This window comes from Brachypodium distachyon, chromosome 4 (genome assembly GCF_000005505.3).
Source record: "Brachypodium distachyon strain Bd21 chromosome 4, Brachypodium_distachyon_v3.0, whole genome shotgun sequence".
Taxonomy (NCBI): Eukaryota; Viridiplantae; Streptophyta; class Magnoliopsida; order Poales; family Poaceae; genus Brachypodium; species Brachypodium distachyon.
Window position 1 is genome coordinate 750,819 of NC_016134.3, and position 16,715 is coordinate 767,533.

At 46.0% G+C, this 16,715-nt stretch overlaps 2 protein-coding genes and 1 non-coding gene across 3 annotated transcripts; 1 reads left to right on the forward strand and 2 right to left on the reverse strand.

The window, feature by feature from the left end:
• Positions 1-1,689: 1,689 nt before the first annotated feature.
• On the reverse strand, positions 1,690-1,760 carry TRNAG-GCC. The gene has a single exon. It is a non-coding gene; the product is annotated as a tRNA-Gly (tRNA).
• Positions 1,761-2,035: 275 nt separating this feature from the next.
• LOC104584828 (vegetative cell wall protein gp1) lies at positions 2,036-4,197 on the forward strand. Its single transcript, XM_014902796.2, has one exon. It carries the CDS (start codon positions 2,156-2,158, stop codon positions 4,061-4,063), a length of 1,908 nt encoding a protein of 635 aa, XP_014758282.1. The 5' UTR covers positions 2,036-2,155; the 3' UTR covers positions 4,064-4,197.
• A 535-nt stretch (positions 4,198-4,732) lies between these two features.
• LOC100837608 (5-methyltetrahydropteroyltriglutamate--homocysteine methyltransferase 1) lies at positions 4,733-10,548 on the reverse strand. Its single transcript, XM_010238688.3, has 14 exons — positions 10,390-10,548; positions 8,735-9,088; positions 8,491-8,578; positions 7,647-7,774; positions 7,378-7,569; positions 7,076-7,275; positions 6,834-6,997; positions 6,658-6,738; positions 6,407-6,573; positions 6,218-6,323; positions 5,878-6,128; positions 5,708-5,780; positions 5,486-5,614; positions 4,733-5,382 (listed from the first exon to the last, which is right to left on the reverse strand). The coding sequence occupies exons 2-14, from the start codon at positions 9,082-9,084 to the stop codon at positions 5,014-5,016; spliced, it is 2,298 nt and encodes a 765-aa protein (XP_010236990.1). The 5' UTR covers positions 9,085-9,088; positions 10,390-10,548; the 3' UTR covers positions 4,733-5,013.
• Between the last annotated feature and the right edge of the window lie 6,167 nt (positions 10,549-16,715).

The window sequence follows — 16,715 nt, forward strand, 5'->3', positions numbered from 1 at the left end:
CTAATCCTACAAAAGTAAGCTCCGTGGAACGGGATCGAGAAAAATAGCATGACGGAAAGCGTCGTGCCAATGAGCAATGTAGTGAGTAGCACAGAGGATATAACTTACATCGCTGCCTCGAACAACCATCGACATTTTTAGTTTAATCCATCCATGGAACATTCAGTTCCCGTTTCCGTTTGGATGCCGCTTCAAGTATGCCGCTTCAAGTTTTGAAATGGAACTGGAACGAGTTTGGGCTAAAATTTTACCCATAGGTAGGTAAAGTGGAAAAAAAATCATATCCATCAGATAGATCCAGGTACCAGCATGGAAAGACATAACCATACCCGTGTAACTGGTTTACCCATAACATTTTAACTCGTGTATACCTGTCTACCTTGACAGGTGACGGGTATGGAAAAAAAGTAAGCTCCGAGGGAGCAGATAAATAGTGTAAGAAGTCTCCACTCGTACTCATAACTTGCAGTTGCAGGTGCCATTCCTCGATGATAGATGAGGCCTACTTGTCGGTGACAGGGGCTTTTGGGCTGACGAAGACCGCCGCCCATTGACTTGGGTGCCGCCCCGGCCGCAGATGCAAATTCCATCTTCCGACGCCCTAGCTAACGACGCCGGCCGGCCGCTTCCAATGCACCGCCTCTCCCCTCCATTCCTCCTTTCCTCTTGCCGGTGGCCATCGCCGCTTGCGCCTCCTCCAGCCATGGAGGCGCCATCCAATCCACCTTCCAATCGGCATGCTTTCTTGCCGATTACCCGAGCCATGGGCACTAAAGAGAATTGGGGCCAAACCGAGGAGTTCATAGGAGATGGTGCTTACAGCAGAGATGCTGAGTGAGGCAACCGAGTACTTGTATCATCTTAATTTACTTTCTTAGATTTGGTTCCAGAATCCATATCGATATTTATTGTGCAAAGTTATGATATCGTGCCAGTAGTAGGCGTCTGGTGCCCAGTTGAGGTGTCAAAAATCTGAATTCTTGGTGCTGATCCTGGTGAGCAAGAACTCTTGCTCTGAGATGGCTTCTTGTTGGGTCGTTTAAAATACACCACTAGTCCATGAACTCGACAAAAATGAACATTTTAGTTCACGAATTCAGAAAACGCACACTTAAACTCTTAAACTGGGACTACTGTGTCACTTTAGTTCAAAAACTGTTCGGCGAGGCTTACACACGCCATGGACTATACCTGGGCATGGGTGGCCCGGCCCGAAGCCTGACATCCCGGACCGGGCTCGGGCCTCAGTTTCCAGTTCCAAGCCCAGCCTGAAATGACCAAAAACGGGTATTTTTAAGAAAAATAGGTATAAAAAGTTATTTATTTATTCCAAAAATAATTATTTTAATTCTTAAATGGCCTATTTTTGGGGTTTCAGGCCGGACCGGGCTCGGGCTTCAGGTTTGACCGTCGGGCTTTTATGAAGCCCGGCCCGAGATTTGCCCAGGTATACCGTGGACTAATGTTGTATTTTACTCTCTTGCTATTTTCTACCGTAAAGACTTGCAGCAATAGAGTCGGAACAACCCAATGTATAAAACAAAGCTCTAAAAGTATGCCATGTCCGTGGCGATCTGATGATCCAAACCAAACTTTGACCCGAATTGGGGTTCAGACAGAGCAAAATAAAAAATAAATTGGGGTTCAGACACAGCTAAAACCAAGTGTGAATGGATAGACAAAACAACATGCACCAGCCGGGAATCGAACCCGGGTCTGTACCGTGGCAGGGTACTATTCTACCACTAGACCACTGGTGCTTACATAGAAGGTAGTTGAGCTTAACATCCTCCATCAGTGCACCATTAACCATTCCTGTACGCCTCCCGTTAGCTGTATATGCCTGTCACTCTGCGGCCTCCCTGAACCTGCCTGTTGTATTCAGCAGCGAAGCAAAGCGAGGAAGCTATCGATCAAGCAAGGAACCATGTCCTTTGCTTGCCCAGATCCAAGAGAAAAAACTCATTCAATTCCATGAAGCAATCTTTGATCCTCCTCGAGAATACACATCGAGCTTTACAACGACATACGTAATGCATCGTATATATAAACGTAAGTCGTAACGTTGCTGTCGCAGATATATTCACCCCGGGACCGGAGGGAGGGACCGGGAGCTGGCTAGCTAGCTTGTGGCGAGCTTGTGCGGGCGGCGGCAATGGCGGATGTGGAGGAGGAGGAGCTGGACCCGGCGGTGGAGTGGAGGCAGGCGGGGGAGGAGGAGGACGTGGTGGAGGTGGCGCTGCCGGGGTTCAGGAAGGACCACGTCCGCGTCCAGGTCGACAACTACGGCGTCCTCCGCATCACCGGCGCGAGGCCGGCCGGCGGAGGCGGTAAGAAGAAGTGGGTGCGGTTCACCAAGGACCTCCGCCTCCCCGCCAACTGCGACGCCGATGGCGTCACGGCCAGGTTCCAGGACGGGAAGCTCATCATCCGCCTCCCCATCGTCGCCATCGTCCCCGGCTCCGGCGAATCCGCCAACACCTCTGCTGAGCCGCCGCCGCCGTCCATGGCGCCGCCCACGCGGCCGCCTGTGACGACGAAGCAGAGCTTCTTCGAGCCGCCGCTGGCTCCTCCAGCAGCGCCGCCATTGCCGCCGCCGAAGCGCGCTGCTTCCGAGCAGAATCTCTGGACGCCATGGAAACCGGCACCCGCGCCGCCATTGCCGCCGCCGCCCGCTCCTGCGCCTCCGGCGCAAATGCCCGCTGCCTTGGAGCAAAATCTCCGGCCGCCATGGAAACCTGCAGCACCTCCGGTACCGTCATTTGCCCCACCGCCGCCGCCGCCGCCGCTACCTCCGGCGCCAAAGCGCACAGCTTCGGTGAGAAACCACCTGCCACCGCCGTCGCCGCCATGGGAACCACCTTCGTCACTGCCACCTCTGGCGCCCAAGCGCACTGCTTCCGACCGAAATCCCCTGCCGCCGCAATGGAAACCGCCGCCACCTCCGGCGCCAAAGGCTTTCGAGCGAAATACTCTGCCACCGCCATCACCGCCATGGAAACCACCACCGTCACTGCCGCCTCCGGCGCCGAAGCCGTCTGCTTTCGAGCGAAATCCTCTGCCACCGCCAGCACCACCGCCAGCACCACCGAAGCGCACAGCTTCCGAGCGAAATCCCCTGCCATGGAAACAACCGCCGCCTCCTCCTCCTCCTCCGCCGCCGCCGAAGCGCACTGCTTCAGTGCGAACTCCCCTGCCGCCGCCGTCCCCGCCATGGAAACCGCCGCCGCCACTGCCACCACCTCCGTCCACGTTCTTCGACCCAAAGCGATGGCGGCTGCCTCCACACTCAGATCAAGCTCCACCCGACGAGCCGAAGCCACCACCGGCTCCGGCGACCGTTCTCGGCCCACAGAAAGCCGAGCCTTCGTCACTGCCACCTCCGGCGCCGAAGCCCACTGCTCTCGAGCGAAATCCTCTGCCGTCGCCGTCGCCGCCATGGAAACCGGCACCACCACTGCCACCTCCTCCGTCCAAGTTCTTCGACCCAAAGCGCTGGACGCTGCCGCCGCACTCAGATCAAGCTCCAACGACTACTGCTCCCCGCTCCACAAATCAAGCCACCGTCGACGAGCCGAAGCCATCGCCGGCAACCGTTCCTGGCCCAAAGAACGCCGAGCCGCCATTGCCGCCTGGGGAGCAGATCACATCCGCCACATTCCCTGAGGAGCCGCCGGCCAAGACACCTCCGCCGTCAGAGAGAAGGATTGATTCGCCGTCGTCGTTGCCGCCGACCCTTCCGCCACCGCGTCGCCTGCCTGACGCGAAGGAGAAGACGAAGCCGCAGATGCAGGAGGAAGCCGGCGGCAAGGCGAGGCTGCCGTTGCTGGAGGAGATGAAGAGGAAAGAGGAGAAGAGACTGAAAGAGGCTTCGGCTGCGGCGCCGAGAGCGGAGGATGAGAAGAGGGGAGTGCCGACGACGACGAGCAAGACGAAGATGCCGATGCCGGCGGCGGCAACTGCCGAGCATTCGGCGACGGAGCTGGTGGTGAACATGGCGGCGGCGGTGGCGGTGCTCGTCGGGATCGCCTTGTCGGTGTGGCACGCCATGAGCAGCAGCTAAGCTAAAAGCAAGCAGCAGTAGCAAAGAGCGAACGAGTGCTCGACTTGCGGAAATGTGCTTGTAATTATGTATTGCGAAATTTGAAATTAAAACTGCGAATAACAAATTTGCGTCCATATCTACAGTTCAAATAACGCATGGAATTGTTTATACAAGAATTTTTTTTTTCTTCCTCAAGATTTGTTCATATAAGACATCATTTGATCTGCATTTACACTGGCCACAAGCCAAACCATCTTAGAGGCAAATTTCGACATTTGGACTTGTGAAACAAGTTTAGGAAGTAGTAGAGGTTACTGTAACCTGACACCTTGTACCGTTCTCAGCATCTTGTACCAAAACAACCCCAACAATTTATACCAAACATCCCAGAATCTTATACCAACACAACATTTAACATCTTGTCAAGCCAAGCTGACAAAGGACACATGCATTCAGCAGCATAACCCATGCTAACAGGAAAGCCAACATGTTGCAGCCCCAACAGCAAAGCAAAGTTGTAGATTTCTTTCTCAGCAGCTGCATATATGCAACAGATGAAGCTATACTGGCTTCTGACAAGCCACCACAGCAATGCACACCATTTGCAAGCAAACACTGGTGACAATCCACCTCAAGATACCTGACACATCCCGCTTGCCAAAACAAGATAATGAGACAGCCAACACATACGGAGAAACATTTTAAAAAAATCGTAAGTTGAACGGTAACACATTCGATATGCAGATGAAACACTGCAAATCCCCACTCAGTTTACAATACAGTTACACTGATAACCGCCTCAAAACCACCAAATTCATGCGAAGTAAAACCAGCCGAGAAACGACTAACCTAACCAAAGACAAGTGGATCAACGAGAGATCCAGATTATTCCAAAACAAACGGCTATGACACTGGTGGCATCCTCCATGTGATTAAAAGGGGAGAGCTGCTATATGAACACCGCTTGCTCACTTGGTGCTGGCGAGCTGCTTGCGGATGAGCTTGGCGGCCTCAACCATGTTGGCAAGGGCAGGCTTGACCTCGGTGTACTTGCGGGTCTTGAGACCGCAGTCAGGGTTCACCCAGAGGATGTTGGTGTCGAGCACCGCGAGCATCTTGTTGACACGGTCGGCAATCTCCTCCATGGACGGGATCCTGGGAGAGTGGATGTCGTAGACACCAGGGCCAATGCCAGCGCCGTACACAACACCCTCACGGAAGACAGAGAGAAGCTTCTCGTCAGAGCGTGAGTTCTCAATGGTGATCACATCGGCATCCATGTTAATGATGGACTGGATGATGTCGTTGAAGTTGGAGTAGCACATGTGGGTGTGGATCTGTCGGGGGAAAAATGTCATCAGCTGGACTCAATAATCCAAAACAAAAGTAGATTTGATAGCTTGTCCACAAGGCATGACCACACAGGCCGAGCAGATTTACCTGGGTGGTGTCCTGGACACCGCAGTTGGTGATCCTGAAGGAGTGCACAGCCCAGTCCAAGTAGAATGCATGCTCTGCCTTGCGGAGTGGCAGACCCTCTCTCAAAGCAGCCTCATCAATTTGGATGACCTGCAAGAATAGATTTTAGAAAAGAAAACAAGCATGCCCATGCTGTACATCGATCCTGTTGATTATATGAGAAACAAATACAACAGTGCCAACCTGAATACCACCAGCCTCAAGATCCTCAACCTCCTTCTTGATTGCTAGAGCAATCTGGTAGCAAGTCTCAAACCTGATATAATATGAAGCAGCATGTGAGCATCTGGACAGAAGTGCTAAGTGGCATATACTGAACATCCTAAATGGCATCTTTTGCAAAAGTTACTAACCTAGGTTGGTCATTTCTGACAAAAGACCAGTTAAGGATTGTGACGGGACCAGTGAGCATTCCCTTCATTGGGCGAGCGGTCATGCTCTGTGCCGTCTTGGACCAGAACACAGTCATGGGGTTGGGGCGGCTCACATCACCATAGATAATTGGTGGCTTGACACACCGTGATCCATAAGATTGCACCCAACCATTGGCAGTGAATGCAAAACCAGAGAGCTGCTCACCAAAGTACTCGACCATATCGTTTCTCTGTGAAATATATACTGGTTAATAACTCACTCGAATTCAGAATAAAACATCCTGAACACTAAGCATCAATAATACACAAGGATGCTGACCTCAGGCTCTCCGTGCACAAGCACATCAATGTCAAGCTCTTCTTGAATCTTAACAACCTTGCTAATTTCCTCCTTGATGGCATTGGTGTACTCCTCCTCAGAGATCCTGAAACGCAATTCTTTTCATGAGTGATATAGACAAAACATAACTTAACAAATAAAGTGTCTGAACTCTGAACTGTTGCTCACTTCTTTGCCTTGTACTCACGACGGACTCTCCTGAGTTCCACAGTCTGTGGGAATGAACCAATAGTTGTCGTGGGAAGGATTGGGAGGTTTAGCTTCTTCTGTTGTGCATCCAACCTAGCACTGACGTTGGTAGCACGGCGGTGGTCAGAGCCCTTCAGGGCAGTAGCCTGTAAGAAATATATGATTATGAATCAGTACTTGTTATGTCAGTATAAAACTAGCATATGAAGACTTGTAACTAAGTTACTTACAGCCTTTTGGACTTCCGCATTTGTCACACGTGGTGATGACCTTCTTGAGGACTGAGCAGCAGCATTTGCTGCAAAGTAAGCCTGTATATGAAAGAGTCATTGTCTGAAAGATGCAAAAGGCATACCAGGCTCTAGTCAAGATGATTATGAATGAAGGGATCAGAAGATAATTTCACCTCGTCCTTTTGGCCGGCCAATGCCTTGGCAAGGGCGTTCACCTCAACCACCTTTTGGGCGGCAAACGCAAGCCATGACTTGATCTCTTCGTCAAGCTTAGTCTCATTAACAAGATCCACAGCAGTGTGCATGAGTGAGCAGGAAGTCGATACCACAAGCTTGTCTGCACAAATGCCATTACTTGATACTGCAGGTTGTAGTTATAAACCTATCATAAGGGATAATTGCACAGCATGCTTACCCTTCCCAACAACAGCCTCAAGAGACTGTAGAGTGATGAGAGATGCAGCAAGATCGTCAGCCCAAATGTTGCGTCCATCTACAACACCAGCAAAGAGGTACTTTCCAGCAGGGAAACCACTCCTGACAAGATCAAGAGTCTTGGTTCCACGTTCAAGGTCAAAACCATAAGCAGTCACACTGCTCAATGATGTAAGGGTCCTGAAGTTGGAAAAAATTGGTAAGTGTTTTATCCCAACAAAATGTATTCAAGAGGAACGGTAGGTGTAAAAATGATACACTTGAATGTTAAAACAAGCTTACTTGTATGATTCTGCAGGAACATCAGCAAAGTATGTCTCAACAAGCACATTCAATCCAGAAAGTGCTGACTCAAGTTCCGTGTAAGCAGAAGAGAATGCAGCCAATTGGTGAGAATCAAGGTCCTTGACAAGGGTGGGCTCATCAAACTGAATCCAAGAAGCCCCAGCTGCCTTCAACTCAGCAATAACCTCCCTACAAACCATCACAAATCAAATTACCCACTGCATATTTAGTGGCAACAGTAGTCATTAACTAGTTTCCCTGCTTACTTGTAGACAGGAAGGATGCTGCTAAGAAGGGACAGAAGAGAGAATGATTTCTCAACACCCTTGGCAGGCTTTGAGAGCAACAAGTATGAGACTGGTCCGACAAGCACTGGTACGGTGTCAATGCCAAGCTGCATGAGAAGCAAGTACACACAACATAAGACATAACCTTCAAAAGATAGCAAACAGATCAACTTTCGAGTGAACATCGCAAAATTCAGAAATCACTGCTAAACTCCAAAATTCTAGCAGCATACTGTTCCAACACGCAACGGAATATAAAGTGAATAACTATTAATTGCAACCCTTTCCATCTCAACCCTCCAATCAAACATCAAATAGAGTACATTAAAAACCTATTAAAAATACAGCACAATGGTGCCTTCAGAGTGTAAGATTGGCCTTTCAATCTCTTACGGAACTCTCCTGGTCCTTAATATAGCCTTCATAGTCCAAACCAAGAGACGAAATTATGTCTAGTCATGGAGTGGCAACTAAATAGTGTACAATAAACAATGAATTTCAAAGTTGCCTAGTTTATTTATCATTTACAACCAATTTGACCAGACAAGAGTGACAATCTTCCAAAATATCAAGGTTAAATTGCTCCTCAACATGCATAGCAGCTCCATTATCAAGAAAAATGTAGGAACAAGAAATACTTTAACAGTACTAAAACTTGATAATTGATTAGAAATGGAAACATGCTAAACAGATGTGACTTAATAGATCTAGATCATCATATTACCAACTCTTAACATATAATCAAGAAAAACCAACTAACACAGAAATGGGGTAATTTCAAAAAATAGTCGAAGCCAGCTAACATATGATTCTAGTATCATACCGCCTTAGCCTCCTTGTATTCGTTGATAGCCTTGTGAGAAGAGTAGGAGAACTTGGTGTTGGGACCCAATTCAGGGACGATAAAGTGGCTGTAAAATCGAAAACACCAGTTAGTAAAAATATTGCATACAGGGTTAACTGTATGAGAGCAAGCTTAAACAGAAACAATGGACTTCTATTAGTAAAAAATTTGTATACAGGGTAAACTATAAGAGAGCAATCTTAAACAGAAACCATGGACTTACTAGTTGGTGTCAAACCACTTGGTCATCTCCATAGCAGGGACAGTGGCATTTCCCCTAGCCATCGAGAAGTAGGTGCTCAAATTAATCTCACCCCCGGTCCATGAGTAGCGGTCTGGGACAGCCCCGAGCATGGCGGTTGTGTCGAGAACCTGGTCATAGTACGAGAAGGTGTTGCTGGGGATGTACTTGATCCCAGTAGTAGCCATCTGCTTCCAGATGCTGGCCCTGAGATCGGTGGCGACCTTCTCCAGATCCTCGGCGCTGCTCTTGCCATCCCAGAAAGACTCCAGGGCAAACTTGAGCTCCCTCTTGGGGCCCATGCGAGGGTATCCAACAATGTGGGACGCCATCTTTCTATACCAATAACAGAAATAAAATCAGACCGATTCACAATAATACCGAGCGGATCTCTATGTTTATCACAAGGTCGAATAAGAGAACCCATTGGTAAAAGACACGACATTGCAGCCATTTTCCCTCAGTAACAATTTACAATCGAGTAAACCAACCAGCAACAAACTTACATCCATTTTTCCCTAGTAACAATTTTGATTCGAGGAAACTAACCAGCAGCAAACATTATAGCCAATTCCCCACAGTAACAATTTCAAATCGTAGTGAACAAACCAGCAGCAAACATTCTAGCCAGTTTCCCCACTACCAATTTCCAATCGAGTAAATTAAAAGCAGGATCATGTCATCATAGTAAACTGACAACATCAGATTTGTTTCGGTCAAAAAAACAATGTCAGATTTGCTGGCATCTAGACAGAACAAAAGGTAATACAAAACAATACTAATCTATACAAGTCGGCAGGTTAGGTACACCAACAGCAACCAAACATGTTTGCCCCAGTGGTAGGTACACAAGGCCTAACTGCAACTGGTGGGAGGTTGGGGGCAGTGTCCCTCTCACACCAGCAGCGAGCAGGTGGATCTTGGACATATGCTCAAGTATAACAACCAACATATATGAGCATAAAGTATATTCCAGATTTGCAGTCAGACAACAGCAGTCAAATGACACTAACATGCAGGTAGGACTGGTACTATAATTTAATTTAAGACAGGCTAAGATCTCTGAAGGGTACTACTGTACTACACTACAGCATGCATCAAAACTCAAATAAAAATATCACACAACTAAGTCAATACTAAAAAGGCAGAAAATACTATCGGGGAAAAACCCCAGGGTCAGATCCGCAAAACCGGACACCAAACAAACCACACATAAACGGATAAACCCATTCATATACCAACGTTTCCGGATTTTTAAAAATAAAATGGGGAATTCGGGACTATAATCGCCAGATCTCAATCCCGATCCACCGAAACATTCCTCGAGAATTAACCCAAAACACTCCACGCCATTTCCCCGAGACGAGATCGGATCTAATCAGTCCAACCGGCGGTTGGTTCAGTTCAGATATCCGCGGAGCAACCCATTTCCCGGCCCCTTTGCGCCAGCCCAGCCCGACGAGCAGAGTCTCTGAATCGAGTCAGAGGCGAGCAGGGCTACCGATCGATCCGGCGAAAAACAGTCAGATCAAATCGCTCCGTCGTCCCTTGCACTAGAAGGAACGACGATCGGCGAGGAGGAAGGGAGGGAAGGGAGACGGGTTTACAGGAGGGGTTGACGCAGGTGAATCGCTTACCCTGGGCTGGGAGGAGCGCGGCGGCGAGGGGGCGGAGGCTGGAGGAAGGACGAGAGAGCTCAGGGGGGCGAGGCGAGGGAGAAAGGGGGTTTTGCGGGGGCTTATTTATAATCGGTTCGTCTGCGGTTGGTGAGATCTGAGAGTTCGGGATCTCGGACTCTCCACTGCTCACTGCTGTGGCCCAAAAAATTTCATAAAAATTATAAATCCATTTCTCGTTATTGTTTTCGTTTATCATTTTTTTCATCTTAACAGCTCTCGTTTGGCATTCATCCTTTTGAAATATCGATCGAAGATATCCGTGTGTGGCCAATCTTACGAGATGCTTACGTAAAACGCATGATGACTTGCCAGGCAATTTCACGAGGTAAGATTCAAACCTGATACGCATGGAAGAAATTTGCGCTGGCATTTATATCGTCCAACTTTATCGTTGAAGGTTTTGAATGTGACCGTTAAAATATCATAGATTCCGAAGAAACCTATCGCGTGGGTGGATAACTAACATATGTATGCATAATCGTTCAAATCACGTAGTTATGGATGAAATTTATATGGATTTTACATCATCTAACTCAATCGTACGCACTTACTGGTTTCATGGGAATGTGGTGCGCCAAACCCTTTGATACCTACGTCTATTTTAATCTTGAATAACTGTGTGAGAATCGATGTCAATGTTTAAGTGGTAGATCGCCCTAAGTTAGGCATGTTTCATTATCGCATCACCATGCATACACGTTTTTCGACCACTTTCAACAATGCTCGTGTGGCCATCCTTAAAGGTTGTATAATCTCTAACAAAATTAGTAAAAAAAAACTTTCCGTTATTTTCTAGAAAAAAAAACAGTTCAATCTGGTTGTGCAATAATCTTGCCTTTTGCTTAACCCTATACCGTCATGGGAGAATTTCCATAGTGAACAATTATTAATATATTTCCAGCACAAGCTGTAAACATCATCATGTCCAATGTCATCTAAGATTTGCATATCTCACCATTTGATATAGGAAAAAAAAAAGAAATTTTTATTTGTGGGGTTTGGTAATGCACCCAGGCCAAGCCAATTGTGTTTCCACCACAAAAGGGGAAACTTTTCAGAAAGCTTGTCTCTCTTTCATGTGCATGAATGATGAAAGCATGGCAACAAAATACTTAAGTGGAAGCAGGAGTACACCTTTTTAGTGGACCGAGTACACGCTAATAAAACTTCTCGATTTTGCTGAAACACGTGGCTGAGTTAATTTTGTTATGTTAGCTAGCATATGGAGTAGCATGTTACTACTAAGTAATACCACTCCCTCCGTCCAATAAAGGATGTCTCAAATTTGACTAAATTTGAAAGTATCTATACACTAAGTCATATCTAGATATATCCAAATTTTGAAAAACTTGAGACATCTTTTGTTGGATGGAGTGAGTATTTAATTTCCTGGCGTCAAAAAATATCTAACAACTACGTGCTCCGGCTAAAATTACTGTTTTAATTTCATCCTAGCACATACTCCATACATCTGTGTCTAAATATAAGATTTTCTAACTTTGTTCTAAATCAAACATTTTTAAAATTTGATCATGTTTATATAGATAAAATTACCAACATATAGAACTTCAAATTAGTTTTATTTGATATATATGTCTTCGTAATATACTTATTAGATGTAATATATTTTTCGACTAAGGCAAAGTTAAAACATCTTGATAAAACTAGTTAAGAGAATTATGTTTTTTTTCTAGAAAATGAGTAAACTGTTTGAAAATGGCAGTGCAAATATATATCCCACGATATATACCGGGGAGAGAAGTGAAATTTGTGGACGCTGGGGACCGACTGGAGTTGGTGGCGCAAATGAGAGTGAGAAGACGACAAGGTCTGATGGGTGGGTGGCAGCTGACTGTGCGTCCACGTGTGACGTTGTCGCCGTCCATGCTGTCAGCATCAGCATGGATGGCCCACCGTGCGTGTCAGATATTTCCATGGGCTAATCTAAATCTAGCACGTACTGTCGGTAATTTAACCAACCAATGACAGCGCGCCACGTGGCCAACGTCAGAATGGCACGTATCTCGAGAGCACACAAGTTGACAGTAGAAAAATTAGAGCAGTAGAATCGCTTGGAATGGGGGAAAGTGAAGGTCGCTTGGACAGGGGAAAGGAAGCTGTAGCTTAGAAAGGTGAAAGCGCAGCTCGTGTTCAGCGATCGGTTCTTTCCTCTGTCTTTAAGATCCAGACATGCCAGAAAGAGAAGCTTGGTTATCCATGTTTGAAAATCCTACTCCCTCCCTCCGATTCATATTACTTGTTGAAATATTACATATATCTAAACGTTTTTTAAACATAGATATATCCATGTTTGGGCAAATTTGAATCAATTAATATGGATCAGAGGGAGTAGTACACGTTGTTTCTGAAATCCTGCGTTCTGTTTATCTTCTTCAATATCATTGCTGACCGAACGGGTAAAAAAGGTTGGTGTGACTGGTCAATTAGAAAAGAAATCAATACTGCTATGATTAGATTTATTAGATTTTACACTACATATGTACTAATCCCTCGGTCACATGTTAAGTGACTCAAATTTGTCCAAATATGGAGAGAAAATTGCATGGCGGGTCCATAAACTTAACAAAAAAATTCTATTCCATTCCAAAAATAAAAAAAAAAGAAATGAATTTTATTACGACATGCTTTTTTTTCCATTCATTACCCTTGAGGATCAGTCGTGGTCTTCTAGACTCTACCAAGAGTCTGGACGAATTTGTTGCTTCATCCAAATGTGTAAAAGATCATAGTCGCACTTAAAAGCCGAGTACTCTACCATTGAGTTAGCAACCCAGATAAAAAAGAATCTTAGATACGATCGAAATCCAAAAATCAATGGAATTACACCGCGCGCTTTTGCCAAACCATTGAACTAGCAAGACATAAAAAGATGATGTTCATTTTCATCCATTAACTCGCAAATTTGAAAAGCGGATCCATAAACTTGGCAAACAGGTTCATTTTAGTCCAAATTGACGAATTCGACGCTAATTTTGCAAACATTTTCATTCTAGAATCTTCCGTTTAGCTCCCTGGAACAATAAGGGCTCAAACCCGCGGTTCGAGCCGCGAGTGTTGTTTTTTCACATGATAGAGTTGTCGCCCTCGCCGGTTAACCACTTCGGCAAGGCATCGGCGGCAGCTGCGAGAACGGCAGCATGCACTGGAACAGAGGCCTCCACGACACTGTTGGCCCTTTTGGAGCAGGGATTGAGAAAAAAAAAGTGGGGAATTTTGCCGCTAGGATTAGGAATGAGGGGATTTGAAGCGTTGTGGCAGGCTGACCCGCTGGATGATGGCCTAGGTTTGCCAAGGGGTAAGTGAAAATTTCAATCGCCCGCAAAATTGTAAAAAACACCCCTGAAGTCTTCATCAGCTGCCCCATGACATAATTAGGCCCAAATTCGTCAGTTTGGACTAAAATGAACCCGTCAGCCAAGTTTATGTATCCTCTTTTCAGATTTGCGACTTAATGGATGAAACTGAACATGTCTGTCAAGTTTATGGACCTACTATGCAATTTCCTCAAATATGAATACATCTATACCTAAAAAATATCTATTTCATATATTTAATATTTCAGCACTTAATATGGGACGCGGGCCGATTCATAAAAAGTGTCTTGATGTGTGTCCGCGTCGAGGTTCAATGAACCTGGCACATGCATACGCTCCTGATTCGCACACACGAGCAATTGGAAAGTTTCCATTGATTCATAGGTTAATTCTGCGATCGATGCGGCACCAGCAGCTAGCAAATGCAAGGGGTCCTGTCTTAGCAACATAGTACAGTTACTAGGAAGTAGGAACTTAGTAGTCGAGGTCTCTAATTCTCCACATCTTGGCATTCTAAAAGTCTAGCTAGTCTCTTCTTTCCTTTCCTTTTCTTTTTTTGTTTTGTTTTGTTTCTTTGTGGAGTCTAGCTGGTCTCTTCAACAACCACGCACGACGGTTCTGTTCTAGCTAACTCTCTCTTTTTATAAATGCCCATCATGTGACTGTGAGAAGAGAGAAATGATAATGCATCGGTAGTAGGTGCTCCTAACAAATGTTCGTTGGTGGATGTCAGCATTATGCATTTTGTATTGTTCACGAGAGAAAGGGAAATTAAAATAAAAGGACTTTCAGGTTTGCATGCTTTGTTTTCGAGGTTTCAGTTAAGCAGAGAACATCGACCAATCTGATTGACTTGGGAAGCTAAGGGGAGTTCAGTGTGGTCGCAGAAGTCGGTCCAAGAATCTTTTCTACTCTTTGATTCACGGTTACGTTAGTTCATCATACGTCAACTTCAGAGAAATTACAGGTTCGTGCCACCGCCCCTGCTGCCGATTCCCTTCGTTTTTTTCCTCTTTTCTTTTCTCGCGTCTCACCCAGCCCGATGCCCGCGTGCCACCTGCTCCTCCCCGCCCTGCACGTCGCCGCCGCCATGGGGTGCGGCGCTGCCGGTCCCACGGACGCCGCCATGGGACGCAGCGCCTCCTGCGCCAATCCCCGCCGCCGAGGAAGGATGCCTGAGGAGAGCGCCGCCAGCCTCCGCTCGCTGCCCCTGCCCACCACACCCCGATTCCCGATCTCACTCTCCTCCTCTGCTTCTGCCCACGCGACACCAGATCTTGCTGCGAGGACCACAGCCCGACCGAGCGTTGCCCTAGGGGACCTATGGCGGTGGCGGCACGCGGCCCGACCGGAGCAAGCGCTCGTGCGGCCGAAGCCATCGTGGACAACCGCGCCACCCTCCCTCGACGCGCACACCGCCGCCGCTGCCTTCACCATGGACGATGCAGATGAAGAAGACCAGGCGGCGCGCGGAGCAGAGAAGCAGGACGGCGACCTAGACCGACCTCTCAACCATGGTGAGCGCCACCCCCTTCCTCTTTTTTCACCTCCATCCGTGTGTTCTTCCCCGCGAGTTCCCATACAAGTTCCAGTGCTATGGAGAAGAAAATGAAGAGACAAGTTTCTTTTGTCATCTAATTTTGATGCCAATTAATAAAGTGCCAATCATATGATCTACATAAATTCGTATATTAATTCCACAAAAAATTTAACCATTGCTGCACCAAACGCATAGCAATCAGAGTTCAGTTTCAGTATACGGAACAAAAAAAGGGTCCAGAATAACTGCAATCTGAGTTCAGTTTGAGAATACGAAACCAAAAAAAAGGGTTCAGAACTTGTAGATTTCATATGAAACTAACTTCTTATTCATCGCTGCATAAAAAAACTGCAATCTGCAATCAAGAAACAATATACTAACAATTCGATTGGGTCGGTGTGACGTGAGATAGTACGATCTGAGTTCAGTTTCAGTATATGAAACAAAAAGAGGGTTATACAATACACATTTAATTTGGCATATGTCTGTTTTTTTGTGTGTGCTAAGTTCAGTAATATATATTGTTGGTTAATGAGATTTCTAAGGTTCCACTTGATTCAAAATTTTGAAAAATTTCTACTAGAGACTTGTTATTGTACTCGATTTTAGTGGGTGTTTCGCTTTTTATATTGCACACTACATGTTCGTCGGTAAGCAATTGCTGATGGGCATTGATTAGGTTGTAGGTATTTGCATAATGTCTCATCCAATTGGTTTCAGAATTCGGGGTGAAATATGGATCTCAAGGAACCAATTATGAATGATTTATTGAAGTTAACTCATTGATGTGGGTTTTATCCATGGATTGTGCACTGGGCTAGAATATTACAAAAAAAAAAATCAGTGCACATGTGTTTATCAAATTATGGGGAACAATATAATATCTCAACATCCAGTTTTTCTGTTTTTGGAGCAATGTTCAACATCCAGTTTTTGTTTTTTGTTTTTTGATCAATGTTCGACATCCCTTTTTTCTGTTTCTCTGCTGTTGTTGAGAAGCTGCTATTTCAGGTCAGAATGGTAAAGTGCTTCTTGAAGTCGTATATTGTCCATGTAAAGATCAAGGTAACAAAGGCATACAAGTAGTTCATTGTTGCTAAGTCATTCATATGTAGACAGTTTAAACCGCTAGATAAAATAATCATGCTTCAAATTTCTTCTAGGTCTTGCTTTCTGAACAGATTGTACTGAACAAGGTACGGTGGTCGGAAGTCATTCCATGTATGTTCAAAATAACCCGGGCTACTGATGATTTTGATAATTTTAGCTCTGTTTCAAGTTCAAAATGATGATTTAGAGGACGTAGAACGCACGGCTTGGTATGTCATCTTGTTAGGCGACACGACAGAGTTAATCAAAATAGATAGCTATGGCTTGTTTTAATATTTGTTAAAGACAACTATGCTCTA